Source organism: Micropterus salmoides, unplaced genomic scaffold, assembly GCF_014851395.1.
Source record: "Micropterus salmoides isolate LMB-PRFRI ecotype aquatic unplaced genomic scaffold, ASM1485139v1 Ms_hic_scaffold_17, whole genome shotgun sequence".
NCBI lineage: Eukaryota > Metazoa > Chordata > Actinopteri > Centrarchiformes > Centrarchidae > Micropterus > Micropterus salmoides.
Window position 1 is genome coordinate 23476559 of NW_024040817.1, and position 19705 is coordinate 23496263.

General features: G+C 41.8%; 1 protein-coding gene across 11 annotated transcripts in view; it reads left to right on the forward strand.

Moving 5' to 3' along the window:
* Positions 1–19705, forward strand: part of adgrb2 (adhesion G protein-coupled receptor B2) — a 214629-nt gene that overhangs the window by 181176 nt on the left and 13748 nt on the right. For 6 of the 11 annotated variants that reach the window (XM_038724746.1, XM_038724739.1, XM_038724744.1 and 3 more), the window contains 9 exons: positions 615–714; positions 2768–2839; positions 5108–5200; positions 8896–8935; positions 9323–9337; positions 12545–12717; positions 13076–13789; positions 16307–16342; positions 18409–18522. In XM_038724746.1, coding sequence (XP_038580674.1) covers positions 615–714; positions 2768–2839; positions 5108–5200; positions 8896–8935; positions 9323–9337; positions 12545–12717; positions 13076–13789; positions 16307–16342; positions 18409–18522 — 1357 coding nt within the window. The remainder of the gene's footprint in view (positions 1–614; positions 715–2767; positions 2840–5107; positions 5201–8895; positions 8936–9322; positions 9338–12544; positions 12718–13075; positions 13790–16306; positions 16343–18408; positions 18523–19705) is intronic. The other 5 variants (XM_038724740.1, XM_038724743.1, XM_038724741.1 and 2 more) reach the window with 5 other exon arrangements.

Sequence of the window (19705 nt, forward strand, 5' to 3'; positions counted from 1 at the left end):
TCTGCCTGTCGTCTCACAGTGCACCAGCATGACACTTAGTGCGCATTAACCATGTAATTGTGAGCAATTGTCAGTCTCATAACTATCTACTTGATTACACATCATCTTCCACATCTCAGTTTGAATATTAAGTCTGGTGTAAACCTCAGTCTGCCAATCAGCTCCAAATAGCCCACCACTGAACCTGATCTCTGTGTGCGTTTCATGTTTTTATATCCTGGTGGGGACTTCAACCTGAATGCACACTAACTGATGGGGACAAAAACTGAGATCCCCCATTGGGTAGAAACTGCTTTTTGAGGGTTAAGACTTGGTTTTAGGGTTCAGGTTACAATTAGGTTATGGTTAGGGTCAGGGTAAGGGTTAAGATTAGGCATGTAGTTGTGATGATTAAGGTTATGATAAGGGGCTAGGGAAGGTATTATGTCAATGAGATGTCCTCACAGGGATAGAGGAACAAACGTGTGTGTGTGTGTGTGTGTGTGTGTGTGTGTGTGTGTGTGTGTGTGGAATTGTGTGTATCACCAGAGCTGGCTGGTGTGGTTTGAGACTGAACCCTTGTTCCTTCTTTCCCCTCCTCTACCCCTCTCGGCCTCTGCCTGTTTCTCTGACAGGGCGTCTCTGTGGAGCTCCTGTGTGGTTCTTCCTCTCTTGGCATTAACCTGGATGTCAGCAGTCCTAGCCATAACCGACCGTCGCTCCACACTCTTCCAGGTGAAGTATCTCAACACTAGCAGATGCTCACATACTGTTACTCACACACATACACCTGTGATGCACCATGTAAAAGCAGCTTTAAAATGGTGTGTGGCATCCGAAGGTACAACACACAGGGTACGTGCAGTGCTTCTTTTCTGCAGAGTAAATGCTCGTCAATGCTTGGAAATATTACAACACGTCCGAAAGCATTGCCAAAATGCCACCGGTTGGTTCGGGTGTTATGACCTAGCCAGTGTGTGTTGCCCTTCCAGGTTAGTTAGTCACTGAATGAAGTGTAAACTCTGATGTAAAATCTGTCAACTATAAACTTCTGAGAGCCTTGATTCTTGACATTTTATCTCACTTGGCCATGAAGACAAAAAGATAAAATCTGAATGATAGCATGTATAAACAGAGAATAGGCCATTTTTTTAAATGCATTAAAGAACAACCTACAATTCCCACTCTGTCAGGATCATGTGTAGAGACAGTCTGAATGACTAATTAAAACTACACTTTGACTGTGATGATTTATTTTGAATAAACATGACTTGGCTGACTCATTTCATTCTCTACTGATCACTGAGTCATTTCACTACGGTATTACAGTAATATGCAGCACCCTGGGGTGCCTTGAAAACAGTTCAAGCATGGCACAAATTTTATTTCGCTCTTTTTAACCAAGCATTTTTCACCTTTTAACATTTACATTAAATACATTTTAATATACAGTAAAGTATATATAGTGAATGATACATTTTCTAATGTATTCAAAGAGAAAAAAAGGCAATAAAGGTCAAAACCACTATATCTCAATTCTAAATGCTGGAATTTGCAATCCACAGCCAAGAACAGTGATGGCAGCTCACAGTTGCTGGTTGTCATGGTAACACAATACACTTTCTGGCTCATGAGTTTTTCAGGTCAGAAATGGTGACTGTCAGAGTATCAGAGTCAGTGTCGGAAAGATTTGTCAGTGTAAACAGCTCAGAGAGAGCTCAGAGAGATGCTGATACATCTCGGCCCTCAACACAGTATGGGACAACAGACCCTTCCGGCCAAAAAATGTACTATTCAAGCAGCCGTAAGCTTACAGTTAGCTGTCCCACACTAAAATACCTCCTCTGCAGGGAAAACCTGTCAGATGAGGTAGAGTTGACAAGTAAGCTCAAAAGAGATTGAGAGGAAACATCACTCTTTAGCCAGGAAAGATACTACTACTAAATACTTAAAAGTGGTCATATTATGCTCCTTTTAAGGTTCATAATTTTATTTAGGAGTTGTACCAGAACAGGTTTACATGGTTAAATTTTAAAAAATTGAATATGTTCCTTGACCAGCTTCACATCCTAGACTGGAGCAAGAGTTTCAGAGTCGTGAGTTATTAATCTGTAACCAATTCTTTCTTACGTACGTAACATTTTAACTGTGCACTGTTTCTGCAACACAGTAATAACTTTATGGCCATTGACTACTTAACATTTGGTTGAGAGAATGAGGGAGGCAGGCAAATGACTTGCCACTGTGTGTGCGGCAGCTCTTCCGTTTTTCCACCTGTGTTATTGAGGGTGTGCCACAGTAGCCGCTAGGCGAGCATTTTGACGCATGTTACAGTGACGCAAATTGTTCACGGAAGTAAAGGCTGGTATACAAACTAACTATTTCCACGCAGTGCAGGAGCAGTGTTTTCTGTGTAACTCCCTTTGGGGTGAAATAAAGGGAAAAAGTCTTTAAGATAAATGAAAAACTGAATAAATCCATTATGTCATCTGTTTTTGTCCTTTTATGACCTAAATTGTAAGCTAATTTTAATTAAAGAAATACACTGAACTAATTTGCATGCTTATTTTTATCCATTGTTTAGTAGTTTTCTTACACAGCTTACTTCTGTTTTAATTGAGAGTCGGCCTATCTGATGGCATGTGTGCAGCGGTGTGGGGTGTATATATATAGAGGGGTGCCTAGAAAGTATAAATCGCTATAAATGGGCACCATGATTGAAAAAGGTTTGGTTTATACAGTATCAATGTGCAATACTTAACAAGCAAATGTTTTTGGTCTCCTCCAGGTCCTCTTTGCCGTCTTTGACTCTGTCCAGGGTTTTGTCATCATCACCGTCCACTGTGCAATGCGACGAGAGGTGAGAACAGTTTCCTCCTTCTGCTAGGCAGCAGTGAGGACCCAGACATGTTGAGTTCATACATTACTAATTCAGCACCGCACAGTGACCTCAGCGACACTAACTACCTTCGACAGGTGGAATTCATGTTTGCAAATGTCATGTTAGGTACCGGGTCATTTCGAAGTCACGGCAGAAGACAAGTGGATCAGACATGAGAAGGATTAGAACAGTATTGATGTCTGATGCCTCTTCTTCATAATGCAGTATGATAGTGCATTGTCCGTCTGATCCAAGGCTGCCGTAAGGAGCTTACTAAGGTGTTGTATGGAATAAGAAGATAAGTCCCTAACTAATACCGTCTAGTCCCTATTTGCCACAGGCTTTGCTGTGCCCCATGGGAAGCAACATTTTCAACTCATTGTACACACACATGCATTCATGCCCTTGAGACAGATATTTACACAACCACTGACACAGGCATAAACAGTTACAATTAATCATCAGTTTTCTATAGCTGTCAATGCGTCTTCTGTTGCTGATGCATGAAAACCACACACATCTTTGCCTACATCCAGGAGATCATTATGATATTGAGTGCACTGCATGGTGTAAGTGAATTTTTAAATGCTTGGAATGCTTAGCTGCATTAAATCAATATCAGAAGAGCAGCAGGGATCAGGGTACAGTAAATCCAGGAATTATTTATTTTAAATGTATGAAAATCCCCTGCAAGAGACTGAGCGCAAATCCTCCGTAGCTGCAGAACAATTGGCAAAGGGGAGTGCCACACCAGAGGGAGGAAGGAGAGGAACGAGGGGGGGGATGAGGAAGCATTACGGTGCAGAACAAGAGAGAAAGCAGTACAAAGTGTGATATTATGTGAAGTAAAAACATAACATACAGACATAAAACGTGACAGTGAGTGTAGTGCAGTGTAGGGCTCCTAGATAGCGCCCGCTACGTGTAGTGTGCAGCGGAGAATGAAAGGATCGCGGCAGCACAGACAGCCTACTGAGATCAGTCGAGAAGGAGGAGAGGTGTTGTGATTAGGAGGCAGCAGGAGATGAAAACAAGGGAGCGATGTGAAGGAAAGGTATATTGTGGGAAAGAGTAAGGGAGTGACTTGGTTAGGTGAGTGGAGAGGAAAGGGAGGAAGAAAAAAATTGCATGCAGAGATCTGTTGGGGGGAAAAACGTGATTCAAGAGCAGAGCAGGGGATGATAGTAGGGGAGGAGGAAATAGAGAGGAAGGTGGAGAAGGAGGTATGGACCCATAGGGGGGCTCTCCACTTTGATGTCAGAATAAGCTTCAGTGGGTGCCAGTACACAAACAACACACACTCACACTAACAGAGAACAGGGAATAAATGCCACTGAGGATGAGTATGGACATAAAAAGAAGAGACGGATGGAAGGAAACAATGGAAGCAAACCCCTAGCCCATGCAGTATTAATCAGACATGGAGGCTACTCCAATCTACTCCATTTGTAGCAGCACACACACACACACACACACACACACATTCAAAGATGAGACCACCTAGCGAGAGTGAAGATGCTCTCGTTCGCTTTTGCACCACGTCTTACACAAGCAGTCGTGTTTCCAGCCATGAGATTCTTATGGGATTTGACAGCAGCAACATTGAGAAATGATGTTGCTTCTCAGCGAGTAACCAGGCTATCTATAATACAGAGCCTGATGGGGGGAAAGAATCTCAGAGTTGGCTGTGAAACATAGAATGCACAGGGATCCATTTGATTTGAGCTCTGTTACAAGAACAAGTTCTGTGACAGTGGGCTTGTGTGTATTTGCCTGCATGCCATATGTGGGAGGATAAAGAAAAACAATGTGACAATGGAAAGGCCCAGGGGTTAGAACATCTATATACCGTGCTGTTGGTTTTAATTAGAACTGTGCACCACTGATCTCACAAGGATCAAATAGGCCACTTTGAAGAACTGCTGTGTGCTTTCTATACCACTCCACTGACTGTTATATAAGCTACAAGCTGAGCTACTTTGTGAAGAATTAAGCTTTTCCGTTTACTTTGCCCCTTCCACATAATTTAGCATTCTCTGAACATCTGTCATTGCAGCGATAAAGATGAACAATATAAAATATCTGAGGAGTGAGTTCCCCATGCTCCAACATTTGCCAAACTTAAGTAAAAGTAAAAGTTCGTCCACTAACTTCTTTCCTTTGCATCGCCCCTTCACCATCCCCCCCACACTTTGACTCTCTATATTCTTCCCTCCATTCCCCTATCCTTTGTTCACCCCCCTTCAGGTGCAGGATGCTGTGCGCTGTAGGATGGGGGGATGTAAAGATGACAGCGAAAACTCACCAGACTCCTGCAAGAATGGACAGGTGCAGATCATGGTGAATAGCATTCCATTTCATCCCATATTGCAATCCATTAGTCCCAGATTAATATTTACCAGGCCTGAGGTTTCAAGAAGTTTCAGCTCCAATAGCAAGAAGCATGACTGTCATTAATGAAGTGCTCAAATTTTCAGCAGGATTTCATTATTGTCTATGCATCATACATTTTCATGTTTTATTTTCCAAAAATGTTTGATTTCATTACCCATAGAAATGCAATTTCACTCCCAGCCTGATACTAACTTCCTATCACTGGACATAAAACTTTGCCAACAGATGCCATTACTGAAGCAATATCCTGCTAATATTAATATCACTTGGCATTTTTTGTATTTACTTCAAGATAACACTATTTATTGTTTATTGTCCGTAACACTTCATGTATTTTCGAAACAGACACTTCAGCACCTTTATTTACTTTTAACTTAAACTTGTTCATCTTTATTTGAAGAGCACAGAGCTCCAATAAGGTTATTGTGTGTGTTCCAAATGTGGCTAATAGTGTGATAAATCATATAGGCCTGAACTGCTTTGCCAATGTCAGTACGGTCACACTGGAAGTATGAGAGCATGAGTGACTCTCACAGCGCTATTCCCTTTATTTCTCCCTCAGACCTGTTTGCGGTAACGATTATGGGTTTCTGAACACCCCTCTGAGGTTATCAAGATTAAACTTTGGAGCCATCGTTCTGCTCGGGGAACCCATTATGACAGATTCTCTGTCTCTGTTTTCATAACAGAGAGGAACATTTATAGTGTAACTGTGCTTTTTAAATTTTTGGTTCAATGTTATTATCATATACACAGTTCATAGTGGATGTGAATTGCTGTGCCAACCATTGCTCTGAAGACAGCTCGTTAAACTTTACGTTTTTCAAGTTTTCTAAATGTCTAAATGTGTACGATGAAGGACTCTTCTCAGATAGCACATATGCATGGAGAGCTGTTGTATGAAAGACACAATACCCTTGGGAACATTAATTGTGATGGATAATTTAGTGAAAGCTACCACCAGTTATAGCGGAATCATAATTACAGTGAACACCTTCCTCTCATGTGTCCTTGTTTTATTCACAGGAAATCTCATTAGAATGTTAAACCCCTGACATTTAGAGACATCATAAAGATGTAGAACTGTAACTACACCTTCTTGTTAAAGTTGAATAGCCGTCTTTAGAAAAAGTATTTGATTAGTTAATCTCTGATTAAAGATCAGTGTTCTCCTCTACAAACGGGTTATATGTCCTCCTTTAACATTTCAACTTTGTTTATTTTTTTATACCATCAGAAGGGTCCAAATGTGAACCATTGTGGGCAGCAGTGTGGCTCTCAGCGTTATGGCAAATCCACGTGCCTGTTGGGTTGCTACCCACAGCCTTTCCAACCGACGTGCTACCAGACATGCCAACAAGCCTGTTACCACAGTCTACCTCGCAGAAACCAGGGGCTAGAGCACAGCCACGCCCTCAGCCACACACATGATGAGCATAACCCCTTCCTGAACAATACCCAGACCCACGCTCATAGCCATAGCCACAACCACAACGGCAGCCAACCAGTATGTCACCTGTAGAAATGACAACATCATTAGTCATAATGAATAGTCAAGTCTATAGATGGAGAAAGGTGGAATCTGTAAAACTATATTTCACAACAAATATGAACAAACATAAAAGGAATAGTTTGACATTTTGAGAGTGCCAAGAGTTAGATGAGAAGGTCGATACCACTCTAATGTCTGTACGCTAAATATATAGCTTCAGTGAGCAACTGGTTAGCTTAGCTTAGCACAAAGATTGGAAACAGGGCGAAACAGCTCTTAACAGCTCTTGACGACAAGACTCACTCTGCAAGTCACTGTGCCTAGCCAAGAAATAGTCCGGCACATAACCCCCCGTGAAACCACAATGTGTCATATATCATTTATAATATAATGTATTTATACAAACATGACATAACATGCTAATTAGGGATGTTAGCGAGGCTGTTAGGCATAGTATATTAGCATCACACAGAGCCAGCTAGCTGTCTGTGCCTGTTTCGAGGCTCCCTGCTAAAATAAGCTATGCTGGCGGTAGCTTCATATTTAGCATAAATCTTCTTATCTAACTCTCAAGAAAGCCAATGAATGTTTGTCCCAAGATGTCAAACTATTCCTTTAACCAAAAAAGTAAGAAAATAACCAAATTTAGTTTTGTTTTGATTACATATTGCACCTTTAAATCTAAGTAGGAATAGCTGTGCTGTATAACTACAAACTAGCTGTTTTACTGTAGCAAGGTAAGCAAAAAATATACTTATTATATATCTTTGAGCATCTGCTCAATTGATTTAACTTCAGCACTAAAGTCACCATGAACAGTGAAAGCTACAGGATGTTAACTGAGTCAATAGGACTGTGTTCCCCTGTGGTGTTTTTTCCAGATAGTTGACTTTGATGATTCACTGTACTTAACCTGTGATGCTGTTGCAGAAAGAGTGTATTAGAGTTAAAATGATGATTTGTTTTTCTTAATTTGGAGAGAGAGATTGAGTGAAAGAGAGAGAGGTTGCTTTCAAATCCGCATTCGTCCATTTAGCAGAAACCCATTTATGGTGCTGCGGGTGATTTGCGTACAGAGAGCTTTTCCACTCCTCTGAGACCTTTACACATTCTATCCTTCTCTCTTTCAGTTTTTCATTTCCTCTTCTCTTTGCCTCTGTGGTGTGCCCAAACTGTCTAAAATCTGTAGTTTATTATCCAAACAAAGGCTTTTGTAAGTGAATCCCGCCGAGGACAGGAGGAGGCTCTATCGTGAGACAAGCGAGGACCACAACTGCATAGCAATGAGCTTCACTTTCCCTAAAGTTCAGGAAACTTGGCCATTTTGGCAGCCCTTCTTCATTCAGCCCACCGCCCTCTGGGTTTGGGAGTGTTTCTTTACCACACGGAGAAGTGCCACACTGGATTCCTCAAGTGAATTCCAGATCAAAGCAAATAAACACTATTTTTTGTTGCTCCCAAAATACTGTATCTACATAAAGTCTGAATACTGAGTGCAGGTTAAACTCAGTCTTGTATGTAGAAGCATTTGTATTCTTACATTACATATATTTATTTCAATCTAAGAAAAGCTCAGCTAGGAGACGGCAAAGTTTTGCTTCAGCCGGCACAGCAGATAATAGTTTTGCTGCTGTGTATATTTCTGTCCCTGTCCCCATAGCGAGGTGACTGATGAGGCATACAGTAGCATTACATATCTGGCAAAACTCCACAGCGTTCTCCTTGTCTCTTTCAAAGACTGTATTTTGATCTGCTGCTGTGAACTGATATACATCATGAACAGAGCAGCAGTAGTGCATGCCATTACGCAGACTTTTCAATATTTTCTCTGTTCTTTTTAGTTTGGAAAGGCTTTGGACATATTCAGTAAAGAAATGGAAACTGAACATTTCTTGTATGACTTAAGGCAACTTTTTTTGTTCATTCACAGAGGGCCTTACTAATTGACTGAGTTGTAACATGTCACCATGCCAACAGATCATATCCTTTTCCACAGAGCTAAATTAGAGCATCAGAGTCATTGGATACAGCATAACCACTCGAGATCCGATCACTCATCAGGCCTCACGTCTCTACTGATGTGCTGAATGTAGTGACTTATACACACTCATTGTCTTTCCTCTCTTCCTACCCTGTCTCTCTCTCTCAGACGGATTTTGAGAAGGATGTGGACTTGGCATGTCAAACAGGTGAGCTCTCCTTTTTCCCTTTCTCCCTTTGTCTCGTAGGGCTGTAATATTCTTAGCTTGCTGCTGTGCATGTTGGTAAAATGAGATGAGGTGATGTGTTACATCTCGACACAGTTGTGCACAAATTATTATGCCTTATCAATCACACTGATTCTGCCCAACAAGTGTTTAGCGAGCATATGTTTGGATGAGAATGTGTTTAATTGTGCATGATAATAACAACTCCTTAATGTGTTCAGAGATCTGTCACTCACTGGTGACAATAATCATTTGTGTGTGTGTGTGTATGTGTGTGTGTGTGTGTGTGTGTGTTACAAATGTACCACAATGCTGTTTTTTTGTGCTTTGAAATATTAATACAGTCACTTTCCCCCTCCACCCTTGCAGAGAGAGGACACCCATGTAAGTTTTGCACCATGAACTATTGACCTCCTTAACAGTGCCTGGCTTGTCCCTAGACTTATATAATTCCCATAGACGAATCCGGGTTATGTGGAAGTAAAAAAGCCTACATTGCTGCAGTGGCACCTCACCTGTGTTAGTATATGACAGGGGTAGGGTTGGTTATTAGCAAAATAATAAGTAATAAAGTATTACAAAATTCTTAATAAAGATTAATTATATAATTATATTTAAACACTATTTTACATCAACAGGGGGGGTCAATAAAGGGGGGAAGAGTAAAGAAAATGTCGGACGTGACCACGTGGGTGGCTCGTCATGCAATGATCCAAAATGGCAGGCAGGTGCGCTGACCTTAAGCAAGGGGTTAAGAACCAAAATGGCGGAACAACTCTACCTGTCCTCACCAAGATGGCGCACAGCTAGTTAGTGCAGGAAGAGAGAAAGAGAAAAGGGCACACAGAGCAAGGTATATCAGGTCACTGTTGCCGCAGCTAGAAACAATATAACTAACACTTTATCACACAGTACCCAGCAGTGAAGGGTTAGGGGTTAGGGTTACAATAAAGTATAGCCATTGACTCTGCGCGCAGTAGCAGGAACTAACACAGCTAAAAATACACTGAATCCTGATTACAGTGGTAAAACACAATAACTGCCACTTTATCACACAAGAACCGGCAGCGAACTTTCATTCAACAGTTGTGTTACTGGAGTCTTGATAAAGCGCCATTGTTGGCTTCACACACAGTGTGAGGAACACAGCAAGTAAAGGCCCAGCAGAAATGTGCTGATGCAAAATTTAACGTGCTAAGCATGAAAACACTAAACGCAATAAACAGGGCGCAGCGGGCAGTTATATCCCACAGAAAATCACCACAATGAAGCTTCACGTTACAATAACACAGTAATAAACCTAATCTCTGCCCAGACATCAGCCTCTTACTTGAAATTGCTATTGACGGCAATATAATGCATCAGTCCATTTAGGTAATCCATTGAGGTAATCTGCAGATTCTTAGGAGCAGCTGTGAAAAACAGTGGAGTCGACTTAGCGGGTCGAAAGATCAAAGCGTCAAGTTATCCATCTCTCAGTAAAATAACAGTGGAAGCCTATCTTCTTCTGCAGGTATGAGACCGTTATGTTGTGTACAATGACCTATTTCAGGATTCAAAAAAACAAAAGAGAAATAAAAGAAAACAGTCCTACTCGACCAGCGAGTTAGACCTTCACCTAGGGAAACAAAGTTCAGCGCTGAAGCTTACACTGGCAGTGGAAGCATGAGGAAAGACTGTTGTCCTCCCCTCTTATGGGCTTAGTAGAAATACAGTTTTTAGATTCAACTTAAAAGTCACGCCGGCATAGAGATGTTGGCTTTTATTTTACCTGCAGGCTGTTTAACAAAAGTTTCTGGCCTACATGTAGCCTGCTTAAAGAGAGGGCCCGGCATTTGTAAACTTGCATATAACTCTGTAATGCTTGTAAAAGATATCACTTCTTATGCACTTTTGCCAAGAAATCCTGTAAAACCTTTTACATTTTGACATTGTAGTCATCACCCCAATTAAATTAAAGGTTACTGCTCAAGACTGAGTATATATTTTGCTAGCTGGTACTTTCTTACAATTTCTGGCCAAAATTCTATTTGTACAGTGCCCCGATCTCAAATTTTTATTAAATAATGAATTTATTCTGATAACAATGCAAGAAATCATTGAGTTTGATTAAAATCATAAGATAGCGAGTAATTCCTGATGGGTTTAATCTTGCATTATTCCACACAGCACTTTGACATCCGCACTGTGGGAGAGGTACATTAATGTTCTTTTTGTCCCCCAAAGAATATAAAAATGAAAGACTAGTGCTTTTAGACTGAAACTTTCACATTCACACAGAGTACCTTCATCTGTAAGAGGTAGCGAATGCCAACCTGAACATCTCTGCTTTCAGTCTCTCAGAGTAAGCGTGTTCAGTTGAACTATGCCACCTCACTAATGGTAGTAGTACTTGAGAGCGCAACACATAAAACAACCAATGGATTCGTCTATGGGTCGTTCTCTGGGTCTCTGTTTGATGCAGATTTGAAGGGATCAGATTGGTCAGATTTCCCAAAACCTGTCCACTCATTTCCCGTCACTTTGCACCAACAGGATGGTGAACACAGAGAAAATGTTTGTTTCTGTACTCAGTCAGTGCCCTTGTTGGTATGCTCAGAAATCAGCGGGATCTAGCTTAAATTGTTTTGATAAAACGTGTAGTTTGATATGTTGTGGGCCACAGAGTAAATATTCTTTCCTCTGATGACAGAATAAGCATGATATCTAGCATGAACATCCAGATGGTTTGAGTTGTGTTTGATTGTGATGATAGATTGATGTTAGTTCTGATTAAACCTTGTCTCTCATCAGCATGTCATAGTTAATTTTAGAGCAGCTATTCTAGAAATGCATAGGATCTGTTTGAAGTTTTTTTTCCTCAACAACATGTATGCCAGGTAACCCAAAGCACCACTTTTATGTTCTGTTTTATTTACAGTATCATGACATACAAACTGGCCCTCATACAGAAATACACAATGATACACATGTATTAAAGCACATAAACACACAGACTCAGTAATATATAACAACAGGGCAGGGAATAATAAGATGGTGAGCAAGATGTGGGACAGGAGTCAGTAAGGAGGGAATTTGGCTCCATTTCATTTGAAGCACTCAACATTTTGCAGCAAGGCTCTTTATCCAAGCTAATAAAAATCCTGGCTCACAGGCAAATCTCAAGATGGAGCAAGACTTAAGGTCACAGTGTCAGAGACAGAACTCTTACTTAGTTACTGTGAACCATATAAGTCCAGTGTGAGAAGTGAAACTTTCATTGGAGATGCAGTCTGCATCACAGCTACATGAAAGCTGCAAACAAACTTTTATCACTACCGAATTTATGTCTTAAGTAACTGTTTTGCAGTCTTCTGTTTGGCATACATTAAATGAATCCCTTTCCATTCATTATCCATTCATCTTTCTCCCTCTGAATGTTCCTCTTCCTCACCTTTTCTTCTTCTTTTACCCCACCCTTAAACTCTTCACCGCTTCTTCTTTTCTTTCTTTTGCCGACTACCCTAACGCCTACTCCCCTCTCTCACGCCTATCCCCCACTCTCTTGCTGGCCTCACTGCTTCCCTTTTCTCCCTCCGCATCTAACTCCAGTCATATTCAAGGAGGTGAACACCTGCAACCCGGCCACCATCACTGGCACCCTTTCCCGTATTTCCCTGGATGACGAGGACGATCCCAAGCTGTCAGCCCATCAGGAGGGGGGAGTGGGGGTCAACTTCAACTCCCTCCCCGGGAACATCCCCCCTCCCAACCTCATCGTACAGGTATGGATTGGTTTGAAGTTTACATTGATTTGATGATTTGTGTAGCACTTTTCTGCCCAAAAACTATAAACAATCAACTAGAAAGAACTAAATACTGTACATATCAATTGCCCTCCCATTTCATTTACTTTAAATTACAAAAAATATACAAAACGTGGCTTTAATGTTAGATTGAAATGTAGTTAAATAGGAGGTGAAAGAGATGTCCCTAGTATTATGAAGACTAGCAACATCGCTAACAAATTTTTAAATATTGAATCTTGACACAGGAAGTTATCTGAATCAAGACTATATATATATATATATATCATCTTGCCTCCGGTAAATAATTGTATAATGGAAACCATTTTTCCACAAGGTTCCAACGCTCGGCGGCCTCAATGAGTTGAGCGAGACGCCCCTAAAGAAGGAGGTGAATGTGGATCAGCAGAGACAGCAGGGGCAGCAACGCAGCGGTGCTCCAATCTACCTGTGCACTGAGAGTGGCCTGGGCTGGGCTCGACCGCCCGCTTCCTCCAACACCTCCCAGGACGGAAGTGCTGGAAGCGGGGGAAGTGGAGGGGGAGGAGGAAGTGGCGGAGGCGGGGAGGGAGACTACATGGTCTTGCCTCGTAGGACGGTCAGTCTCAAACCTCCAGCACCCTCCTCCCAAGGAGGAGGTCTGGGACTGGGGGGTGAGGACAAGCCTCTCAACATTGCAGTGGAGGACCCCCCCTTCCCCCCGCCTCCCTCTCCCCTGACCCTACACCCAGCTGAGAGTGAGGCCTACCCTGCGGATTTTGTGCCGTCCAGTGTGGGTGACATGAACATCACCATGAACCTCAACCGCTCCTATGGGACGATCAAAACCATGCCCCACGGGCACGGCCACATGATGGCACAGGGTAGTCTTGTACACTCCCACGGAGGACACATGCACTCCCACGGGCATTCGCTCCAGCTGAAGCCAGGCCAGAGGCCGTCGGTTAGACAGATTCTGACAGGGGGGACCACAGTGGAAAGAACCAGGACCCTGCCTCGCAACCTGGGCAGCACTAATGCCAACACCAGCCACTCAGCAGGATCCCTGGAGGTGGGTAAGAGGTTGAGGGAAGGAGGGGTACCTGTTGGTGGTGCTGCTTCTTCACTATGTTCACCTTTCATTTGAGCACACATTGAGGATTACAGTTATGGATGTGGTGGTGGTGTGGCTGTATAAGTGAAGTTGTAATGGTGGAGTGACAAAGAGGAGAGAAAGAAAGCAAGGGAAAGGAAAGTTCTCTGCAGAAAAGGTGCAGTTATTTAATGTGACATTCTCTTTATGCAAGGATTTTAGACACTTTCAAATATTCTATGCAAGAAAAATGCTAATAACACCATTTGCATCTAACGCAGTGACACATCAAGAAAAGAGCTATAGCTAAAAAAAAGTAATGTGCATTGGGAAAATGTAAAAATATTTTATCCAATCAGCATTGCTTTTACCTTGAGAAAAAGAAGATGCAAGATTCTATACTACACTAAATTAAATGTTATGATTAATATTCATGGCTACAGCAGAATATGGGAAGACAAGAAGTCAGTTTGTATGGCTAACATCCATATAATTACACAAGTGTGTACATACTGTCCGTGATATACAGTAATAATATGTCCAACACACTGTGGTAATAGCATAGTGATGTGCCTTTGAACAAGTCTGCTATAACAAGTGTTATTATTTTCAGATGAGTATTTGCTGCTGCTGGTTGGGACAATGAGCATTGAAATGAGTTATTCTCTTAATGACAGACAGATTCTTCGTAGTTTGCTGTGTGTGAGTGTGTAAGTCAGTGGAATGTGTTTGAGTGTGGGAGACCCCCTCCTAACCATACAAGATGGCACAGCAGATGGACAGGATCAGGGGAAATACCCCTGGTGAATGTCTTTCAGACCACCTTAATTTTAAACACACACACACACACACACACTCGGACATACATACACCCAAAAACATGCACTTCATAACATGGCCACATAAACACACACATACACACCCACTTTGGATCTCCCCCCTCCCCAATGGCATCTTGCTGACTCACAAGGTTGATTAAAGAGATGGAAACGACGCTTTTACCGAAAAGTGCAGATGCTTCATTTAGGGCTGAGGACGTTAAGGACACGTCATTAAAACTCATAAAAAATCACTGTCAGAAGAGCTGCGAGTGCACTCATGAATACCAAAAAAAAAAAAAAAAACCTGCAGAGAAACCTGTGGGATGTAATTTACTGCTATAATTTCACCCTGTTTGAATATGCTTGATTTGGAGATGGATATCAGAGCGTGCCTCTCAAGATTAAATCACAGCAGAGTTTTACTCCCCAATTCAAACATGGAGATGCATAATGGAGGGATCACGCAAATGTACTCAGTGTTCATTTCACTGTTGATTTTACGTAAGAGGCTTGTAAATTCAAACTCCAAATGATCTACTCAAGGTGTGAGAAAGGTTCACGGGCCATGTTATTCCAATATTGTACAAACCCACATACCGTTGGTTATGGAGGTCAGGTTATCGTACAATTTACAACACTGAATACATGCAAACAAATGTAAAAAAGTGTGTGACTTTGGTTGGCTGTAGAACCTTCATGCCATCATAGCAACAAAACACAGCAGCAAAGGATTCCTTATGAATTTTGTATGAGTGCATTAATGACTGCTTTATGTGTGTTCCCACCGAAACATGCAATATACTGTACATGTATATGCATGTTGCATGTCTACCATATTACAAAGCAAACTGAGTCATGGAATCTCTCTGTTTAAGGTAAGGATTTCTCCATAGGACAGTAAATGCATTATGTTTTAGGGGCAGTGGAATTCACAAAGTGACATGTCAGAGAGAAACTTGCCTCTCTCTTTCTCTCGCTCTCTCTGTTTGCATTTCTTTACCTTTTAAAACCTTGGCTGCCATAACATCAGATCAGCAATTCTGCCCCTTCAAAGAATGAATACAGCTTTTAACTAACTGTGGAGAGCAGCTCCTCTTACTGCCAAATGCAAATCTGGCAGACAGCGAGAGCCAGATAGGAAGTCAGAGATGGAATGTAATGCAATGCAATGTCAGGGCCAGATGAGTTGGAAATGTCTGCAGCTGTTAAATTGGCAGCTTGTGTGCCACTCGCTATAGCTATGGAGGCACTTAAGAGGAGAGCGGTGGGGTCCAAACAAGATTAGAGGATGAAAAACCACTTCTCGTATGTTTGTTGCAGCCCTTTTAATCGGAATTTCTCCAACAAATTCTCCAAAAATAGCAAGGAGGATGATTTATGCCAGGGTTGTAATGATTGTATTTGAGAGTTTGTGAGCCGAGAAATTATTATTTAATTCTAATTCTGGGTTATTCCACTTCACTAATCTCATTACGTTGAAATAGACTGAATAATCTGCTTTTTTGCCATGACATTTGTAAGAATGTCTGTATCATGTTGGGCAGCCTGTGCATATTAGCCCCCCTCTTGTAACTGAACAATGGCACTGAGAGATCCACAGATATACTGGAGATAGAGTTGGTCGAGGGGTGATCATTGATGCTTTCTTCTCTCCCCCTGCCCCCTCCTCTTCCAGAGGAAAAGAGTACGGTACTCTGAGCTGGACTTCGAGGTAAGATCTCGGACCTCACCCCGTCATCAGCCTGCCTCTGCTTTCTTGTGCTTCTGCCAGGACTTGAGTAACGCATAGAGGAGCTAAAAGCATTGCTAAACCCCTCCCTTTGCACCTGTTTTTCCCTTGCATTTAGAACTATGAACTGTTTCAGACCTACCTTTTAGTATGCTGTTTCTCCAACAATGGCCTTAGACCTGTCCCTGCTCATTATCTGTCTCAGTGAATTTATGTGTCAGTTAGTCATAGCAACGTGGAAACAAAAACATCCCACTGACATGTACAATTACATCAAACAATGCTGTCATGTCATTATGGGGGTCCTGGTTGAAGAAACAGCGAAGTAGAGTGCTTCTTGTGTCTGAATGAATACAAGTATACAAGTAAGAAACTCGTATGCGGCCGTAGTTGATTGGCTGGTATATCTGTTGGAACGACATGGTTTGGCAGCGTGTGAGTATGTTTGTGTTAGAATGATCCGGGTGTCCTGTGAATCTCCAGTCTCTAGCGAGCATTCGTTTGCTATACAATACAGTACCTCCCTTTGCATTGCTGCTTTTTGGTGAGAGTTCACTTTCATTTGGACTGTTGTAAAGACTGGACATTCACCCTCCACCATGGACATATGTCTTTCATACAGAGGGTATGTGTGGTGAACAGCTACTAACAGTGACTATGGCTTATTGTTTTACTTATCTGGCAAATTTACTAGAGAGTCATTTATGGCCACTGCATGAATTTAGCACAAGGGGATTCTTATCAACTCTTTTCTCATCAATTGACTATTGACATTTGAGAAAGAGGGTGACGTAGAAGAATCACTTAAATAGGGAAGTCTACACTTTAATGGAACTTTCATCCATGTTTTTTTTTCTTTTTAGACGGTCAAATATATATATATATAAGTTTAGCATTCTAAGCAGCTTTAAACTTGACTAAGTAAGTATTTCAGGGGAAATAATAGTATTCTGAAAACTTATAGGAGTGCTTCATTGATTTAGTACTGTACTTAAAGTTAGGTTAAGGGACTTGCAAGTGTATTTCATTAGCCTGATACCCACAGGCTTTCTCATCGCTACTTCACTATCTCCTCCAGAACCACAGAAGAACTTATACAACTGTTTTTAGAGACTGGGTAGTGCTCCTCGGGACAAGTAAACTATACTTTAAGCATAAAATCATTGGAGTTACCCTGTAGTGTTCTTTAGTTTATTCAGGTTTCGTTGGACTTTCATGAAAAACTAAAACCATATGACTCGGACAAGAACATGCCAAACATAAAAAAGGAAAACTTAAGACATAGCAGCAAAAAGACACATAGCTAGGAACTAGTGGCACGTTCTTAGTTGAGCAGAGATGAGAGTGCCCACTCTGAAGTAATTGGAGCCTGTGCTAAGCGCTAGTTCTGGCCAGTAAGTGTGCGGGTGTGAGTACTGGCATTTTGCCCCTGTGTCACTTTCAACCTCGCAAGCTGCTTTGACGATTAGCTACTGCCGAGCAGCTCCAGCACTGCCCATTAGCACAGAGAGACAACAGCAGTGGCACTGACATATGCAGTTTGCTGTCAGAAAATTAAAGATCTGGATTTCGCTACCTTCTAGACGGACTTATTCAAAACACATGGAAGGCAGGATTGTCAAATATCCTTTTCGCTAGGGCAAGTGTTAAATTCCAGTCCATCTGTTAGGCGTTTAATGAGTTCAACAAAATCCTGAGTTAACAGGGCCACCTTCTAGCAGGCATCAGTCTGTAGCAATGACATTTCTGTCAGTCATTTTCACCAAATTTTCACTTAAAGGACTCCTTTGCAGCACTCCCAGTTGCCAAATTCTTAAAGACTAAGGAAGTGGATGATGTATGAGCATGAGCCAGCAATCGATAGCTCTGTCAGCGTCCCTCTCTAACCCCTTTTCATGGCTGACATCACTGCAGTTCCCTCAGCCTTGTACCCATTCCCCTGCCTGCCCCTATATTGCCCCCCCCCCCAGCCCCCCCTCCCCTCCCTTTGCTTTTTTTTTGTTTCTATTTGGTTCATCTTTGCTGTCCCTTCCTTTCTTCCCTTCCAGAAAGTGATGCACACTCGCAAAAGACATTCTGAGCTGTACCATGAGCTCAACCACTCGTCCAAGTTCCACACCATAGACAGGTATAGCAGGGACCCAGCCATGTCCACATTGAAGGTAAGACCATTGCCCAAATGCGGGATGGGAACCCACTGAACCCATGCACCTCCACCCCCTCCCGCACTTTATCACAACCCCATAAACCCCACCCGTTTAACACTAAAAGAATTCACACTGGAAAGCAAATACTGACTTCTGCGCCGATTGCAGAAATATACAGAAACTGTTCTGCACTGGCTAATTATCAGCTATATAGTGACATTGCATTTACTTATTAGTAAAAGCAGCTCTTAAGACAATTACAGTCATAAAGATTCTGAGCAAGGCTCCCAGTCTAATACACCACAAGGTAGTTCTTTTAAAGAGGTTTTATTCATTATGTTGTCTTTTTCCCAGCCAAATTGCTGCCTTAGAAATATTAAAATATTGTCCACTCTAACAAGGGAACTTGGGAAGGGAATGTTATGTGAATGGTGTATCTAAATTCATTGCCATTTGATTAATTCATTGTTGTACTTATTATCACATCCATGGAGAATCGAACAATAACTACCTCATGAATATAACTTTAAGAGCAGGATTTTTTTCCAGGTTTCTTACTGTAAATATATTTTTAGACCTGCTGTAATTGGCCTGAACTTAATTCATTCTCACTTGTGGTCGGTGCCTTATTAAACACCTGTCAAAACAGTTGATCACATAAGCATTAAGCTGAGGGATAATCAATCATAGTTACTTAATGAAATCCAAACAGCTATTACAATTTTAAAAGCTGTGAAAATATTTCTTCTCACGCTCACCAAATCACCTCACCTGACCATAATGCAATGCTAAAAAAACAACAACACATGCCTATACACTAAAAGTGCTTTGTCTATGCCTGTGTCACACTGGTTTATGTGTCTGTTTAATTGGATTCATTGTCTGTGAATTGTATGTGACGGTGTTTCTTCGTGTGTCTATGTGGGTGGTTAGGTGGGTGTGCGTGTCAGCAGGGTGCTTGGGTGGCCTCCTGTGAGCATGAGACTTCTTTAATCATTAATACACCATTAGCAGCAGACGAAAGAGTCCCTGCTTGCTCTGCGCTGACCTTCAGAGGGCCAGTTTCATTAAGAATTAAACACACGCGTGCATGCCCGCACTCCCCTCATCTGCGGAGCTTCAGTGCGTAGAGCCGTGATGAGTTAGCCAACCTTGATAGGTGTACTTTCCCCTGGCGAAGACGGCATGCTGGTTCACA